Here is a 6339-nt window from a genome sequence, read left to right on the forward strand (position 1 = left end):
GCTGTGAGAACTAAACCCCATGCACTGTAGCCTGACAGTGTGCTTTCGCAAGAGCCGAATCAGCCTTTGGCTGCAAGACATCTTTACTATTTAGCAAAAGCTCAGCAGGCAGTATGCACAGTATGCCTTTCCAAGAACAGCAGGCTCAGACTTAGTATGCATGCTCGAACAACACTCTACTCAGCACAGCAGTAGTGTATTAGTGGGGGTTAGGGGTTAATCAGCGGGAACTGTTCAATTCAATTAAATTCAATTTTATTTTATTTATATAGCGCCATTACAATATAATTGCCTCTATGCGCTTTACAGAGCCCAGAGCCTGAACTGTTCAAATGTATTATAATTTTGTGCCAGAGTTGCCTTGCAAAATATGATATACTAACTGAATATAGAATCGACCTACAGAAATGGAAAATGATATAACATAAACGAGTCAATTGAATAATTTCACGGTGAGATGTGTTTCGTGAATGTAAGTGTTTGATTAACTTGTCCCTTCAGATCAACATCAGCTCTGCTGTCTTTTTTTAATGATAAACATTACCCACAAGGTGGCAATAAACTCTCCAGTCAAGGACTGCTCACCAGTGTGCTTGCGCTCTCTCTCTCTATCTCTCTCTCTCACACACACACACACACACACTCTCTCTTGCTCTCTCTCGATTTTTCTCTCTCTTTGTAACACACACACACACACTCTCTCTCTCTCTTTCTTTCGCTCTCTCTCTAACACACGCAGACACTTGACTGATAACCTTGAGAGAATAATGCTTAGAGCCTCATTAGCGCTTATAAAATAAATCACTCATTATGTTTCACACTAAAAAAAAAAAAAAACAATTCCTGAAAAAGGGAAAATAATAACTCAGCAACGTGTTGCTATTACTGCTGTGATGAATGCGGTTCCAATGATCTCATCTCAAATAGTAGTTGTTGTTGTGCCAAATTGGTGATCTCATTGTGTTTAGATGGCAGCTGTAACTTCGTGAAGATGGATAACCCAAACAGCTATGATTTTGGCATGTCCCACCACCTTCAGGGAAAGAAGTAGCAACGTAAACAGATTTTGCTAATCTGATGACCTTGAGCGACTCAATTAAGACAGCGCTATAACGGATGGAGGCACTTTATGGAGACATCAGTTAATGTCTCCCTTTTTGGCGGGTGAGAAAAACAAGGCTAAGTAATACCTTAGTAGTTAATAATAGGGTATATTAAACTCGCAAGTTAGTTTGCTAGGCTAAGGTTAAAGTAGCGGATTTATTTTTCTCAATAAATCATCTGAATTGATTTAATGCTGCTGAAATCACACTTTACAGGCACTGCATTGGCAATTCATTAAAAAAAAGAACATCAAATATCACCTGAATCTTACACTGATTTGTTCCAGAATCCTCTTCTATATGGGAAGCCTACATTAGTTTAACTTCATCCAGAATCACTCAAAGGTGAAGTATGTTGTCTCCTAGACCCATTATAAGCTTTAGGTTCCGACGTCGTATTTGTAGATAAAATTACCTTAATCCATAGTTATTGTAGGTTATGAATTACTTATAGCATATAGGCTACTTAACCTATCGTGAAATTCTACAATAGTAGACATTAAAAGCTGGGCTATGCACTAGATGGTTTTCTGTTTCTTTTACTCGCCATTTCACCCAATAAGCATCCAAAATCAGGCAAGTACGCCACTGTCCCTGGATGTGGGCTACGCTTAACAAATTAAACTCCCCTGAATGGCTTTCCGCTCCCCTGCGTTGCCAAATTCTGAGTGACTTTGAGCACACGCAGTGTACAGCAGTCGGGGGATACGACTCCATCCATCACAGGCTAGCGTAGTCGTCAGCTCTTTCACCATGTGCCTATCTTGCGCATAACACTAACGTTTGGCGTAGTGTTTTTCGAGGTTGCAATCATTTTGTGCAAACAGTTCACGAAATTCGAGAACTCGCATCTCACTCACGTTACAGTCGATGCCAACCGTGCAGCTCTCACCAGCAGCCAGTCACTGCTGCTCGCCCGTGGCAGGTGTCCCGAGGCTAACGTGCAAGGATGTTAGTTCTGTTCAGTGTGTGAGCTTTGGACGTCCAACTCGAAAGTATCTGCATTAAACGGTAGGTAGTGTTTGGTTTTAATGGCTGGTGGCTTTATCACCTTTTTTTTGCGCACAGTGTGTTTGATTTGACCACAGAATCCTCAACATGATCATTGCCCTCCTGTCTACTCGGCATTGCGGTTTCGGTGAACACTCTAGGCTTGATGTGAAGTTCGGTAGAACATTTCAGATAAAACCATTTAAGTTTAGTTAAGGACGATTTTTGTGTCCATATCGAAACAATGGTGTTGTCAGGTGTACGTTTTGGTTACATATTTTACCGTTGCTACTTTGTTCATTGAGTTTGGTAGACATAAAGAAATCGATTTTTTTTATTTTTTTTTATTAGGCTTCACTACATTATTTGAGCTCTGGGTACGGCGACTAAATACTAACTTAACTCAGTTAGACTAGCTTCTGGTGTAATCATAATAATGTAGCTGTCATACATGTCATACCCAGAAGTCCTTGGTAAGACATTTCTCCCCAAAACCGGTCTAAACTTTTTGCTTTGCTTTCATCGATCTAAGCAGCGTGTTCCCTGGACTGCTTTGTTGTATTGCATTAACCGTGGAATGACAAACGATAAATCAAATAGAAGACAGAGGACGTAGTAATGGTCTCCAGGTTCATTCTCTTTGTGGAGAGCACATCTCGCTTTAACCTGATCCATCACGGACCCGCTGCAGTGTGCGTGTGTGTGCATGTGCGTTTGAGAAAAAGAGAGAGTGTGTGTTATGATATTAAAGCGGGGGGGGGGGGCGGAAAAAAATGATGTTCAGGAGCCTGAAGCCCGGGCGTCCCTTGTGCTCCACACTCATACAGGTAGACGTGGACGTCGAACACCAGACGAGTGTCTTGCTGCCTATGTCTCAGGCTCTGCATGGGACCGAGAACTCCATGGTGAACTGAGGGACTACGGGCACATACAGTCATGGGGCTCGGGCAGTCCAGCAAGGCGCCCACGGCCGAGGACAGTGAGGAGGGTGAGTAACAGGGTAATGGCAATGAAATAAGGGAAAAACAGGTGTCATTTCACTCCTGAATTTTGGGTCTGACATGCAGTGTTTATTTATTTCATCTTGAAAAGAGAGTCACTGTCTATTTCCGCCACGGTGGATTTCCCTTCTCATTCTTACATATACATAATAAACATGTTTATATGTATATAAACATTTTAATAACAGCCTAAGTCTACTCTTTTTAACATACTGAGATCGCTGGCGATATCATGCATGAGATGAATATTTAATTTAGATGATGACAACCAATTTAAAATGCTCATCCAGTGCCTCGTGTCATTGGCATATGTGTTGCTCTTCTCAAAAGCCTTAATAATCATAATTGCCAAAACACGTTGTGTGAGATTTAGGAAAAGGTCGTAAACTAAAATATGGAACCACCTAACACTACTTGCCAAAGCATATAGTCTGCTTGATCAACTGTACTTCACTTACTGCCCAGGAACACTAACAATTAACACTAACTGTGATGTTTTACTATCTTTTCATGTTAAAACTGTATAGATGGATACTTTATTGATCCCGAGGGAAATTAAGGAATTAGTGTATCTACAGTAGTGATTGACATCTCTTCTGAAACCCTTTAGTGGTATGTTTTATTGGCCAACACACCAAGTTTATTGCCTCTTTCACATGGTGATTGTATTGTTAGGTAGGCATTTGCATTGCATAATTTACGGCATCAATAAGGCCGATAGTTTTAGCAGATAATCAGGACCGCTGGCAGAAATTAGACTGTGTCCTTTGAAAAACAATCAAGGATTCGTTTGATTACTAAAACAATTAAAATTCAGATAAATTGGCCTTTCTTGCTAAGGCTGGAGGTAAGTAGCCTGTTAGAAGGGAATCAAAAGCACTCTGGTTGCTAATGAAATAATGGTTTTATAATAGCGTTTTGAAGTCAATTAGCCTGTGGGTAAATGACTTCTGCTACTCAGGTGTGCCATCAGGGTCTGTCCTTATACGGTTATAATGAGCTACTGGAATGATCCCACATACTTACTAACTAACGCAACCCACATCTTCACGAATGGATGACAATATATTACATCCTTGTTAGACTACGATGGGGAGGCTTGCCTTCGTGCATATCATGCTTTATTCACATTTGACCCGAGTCGGATGAGGGGGGGGGATTCTATTTCTGTTGGCACGGCAACCACATGACTGTCTTTGTGTATGAGTATGAGTGCATGTGTCTGTGCATGTGTCTGACGTCGTACTGGCCCCTGGACTCGATTCCATTGTAACCCGACAGTGACAGCGTAGGCTCCGACCTATCCACAGGTTTCTCTCTCTCTCTGCCCTTTTCTTCTTGCAGCGCTCACGGAGGGCGTGTGAGCCTCCCGCTGGGTAGAGCTGGAGCTAGAGATGGAGATGGAGATGAGATTATGACACGCTAGGATGCTCTATAGACCCTAATCAGAATGTTCATGTTAAGTTGGCTATGGCGATCTCAGTCACTACGAGTTTGATACTTCAATGTATTTCAATGACTCGGTCGTTGCAATATTACCGTTATTCGCGAACAAATATCAACAGCAACGAAATCAGGAACGTCTAGTTTTTCAGTTCACAAGATCATCAATCATAAAAACGTGTTGACATGACATGGAAAATCCTGTCAAAAATCCTTTAAGTTTGTTAAGGTTTACTATGGGCAGGGGCGATGTTTGCCTCCAGGAAGTAAGATATTTGTTGCTGTGTGACGTCATGCTCAATTGTGCAATGCATCCTCCTCAGCCTTCCCAGTAAATAGTGGGAGCCAGTGGGTGCCGACGGGGGCTAATCACAGAACAAGTGCCTTCGAAGGGCCACCTCCACACACACTAGGAAGCTCCCAGTATGACCATTTCTGGTCTATGATAGTGGGCTCAAACCGATTGCAAAAATAGGTGACAAAAAGTGGTAGGAGCAATGATATGAATTATCAATACATTTGGAAAGTTTTTAATGTTTTAAAATAAACTGAACCCTAGAGGCCCCTAGACCTGAGTCTGACAGAGCCATGCTGGGACCCAACCATGGGCATGAGACAGAGCCATGCTGGGACCCAACCATGGGCATGAGACAGAGCCATGCTGGGACCCAACCATGGGCATGGGACAGAGCCATGCTGGGACCCAACCATGGGCATTAGACAGGTGGTGGCACCCAACCATGGGCATGAGACAGAGCCATGCTGGGACCCAACCATGGGCATGAGACAGAGCCATGCTGGGACCCAACCATGGGCATGGGACAGAGCCATGCTGGGACCCAACCATGGGCATGGGACAGAGCCATGCTGGGACCCAACCATGGGCATGGGACAGAGCCATGCTGGCACCCAACCACGGGCATGAGACAGGTGCTGGCAGTGCCTCGGGGAGCTTAAGGTCAACTCTCTGGTCGCACTCGTCCACGGTGCCCCACCCCTAGCTCCCATTGGTCACAGAGAGCCCTGTGATGACGACCCTAGCTCCCATTGGTCACAGAGAGCCCTGTGTTGATGACCCCTAGCTCCCATTGGTCACAGAGAGCCCTGTGATGACGACCCCTAGCTCCCATTGGTCACAGCGAGCCCTGTGATGACGACCCCTAGCTCCCATTGGTCACAGAGAGCCCTGTGATGACGACCCCTAGCTCCCATCGGTCACAGAGAGCCCTGTGATGACGACCCCTAGCTCCCATTGGTCACAGAGAGCCCTGTGATGACGACCCCTAGCTCCCATTGGTCACAGAGAGCCCTGTGATGATGACCCCTAGCTCCCATTGGTCACAGAGAGCCATGTGATGACGACCCCTAGCTCCCATTGGTCACAGAGAGCCCTGTGATGATGACCCCTAGCTCCCATTGGTCACAGAGAGCCCTGTGTAGAGGACCCCAGCTGGGTAGAGCCCCCCAGGAATCATGGGCAGATGGAGGAATTGATGGGGAACAGAGTGAACTTTCTGCTTCCTGTCCTAGCTCTCTCCCGCCTCTCTTCCTCTCTCCCTCGTTCTCTCTCTCTCTTCCTTTTTGGTGCTTAATCTCTCTCTTAATGTTTCTCTCTCTTGTATTTCCTATCATTTACTTGCCATAACACTTTCTTTCTCTAGGAATCTCTCTGTCTCTCTCTCTCTCTCTCTCTATCTCTTTCACTATAATATCTCTCTGCCTCACCATCACTCTCACCCATTACATGTCGCTCTCACTATCTCTACCTGTCTCGCCTTTTTTTCTTTCTCTCTCTTTATCTC

The 6339-nt window shown here is 44.4% G+C and overlaps 1 protein-coding gene across 1 annotated transcript in view; it reads left to right on the forward strand.

The window, feature by feature from the left end:
* Positions 1–3029: 3029 nt before the first annotated feature.
* Positions 3030–6339, forward strand: part of stk32a (serine/threonine kinase 32A) — a gene marked incomplete at both ends in the record, with an annotated part of 53906 nt that continues 50596 nt past the window's right edge. Inside the window, one exon of the mRNA XM_080854381.1 lies at positions 3030–3081. Within this exon, the coding sequence (XP_080710507.1) occupies positions 3030–3081 (52 nt within the window). The remainder of the gene's footprint in view (positions 3082–6339) is intronic.

This window comes from Sprattus sprattus (genome assembly GCF_963457725.1).
Source record: "Sprattus sprattus genome assembly, chromosome: 1".
In the NCBI taxonomy this organism is placed as follows: Eukaryota; Metazoa; Chordata; class Actinopteri; order Clupeiformes; family Clupeidae; genus Sprattus; species Sprattus sprattus.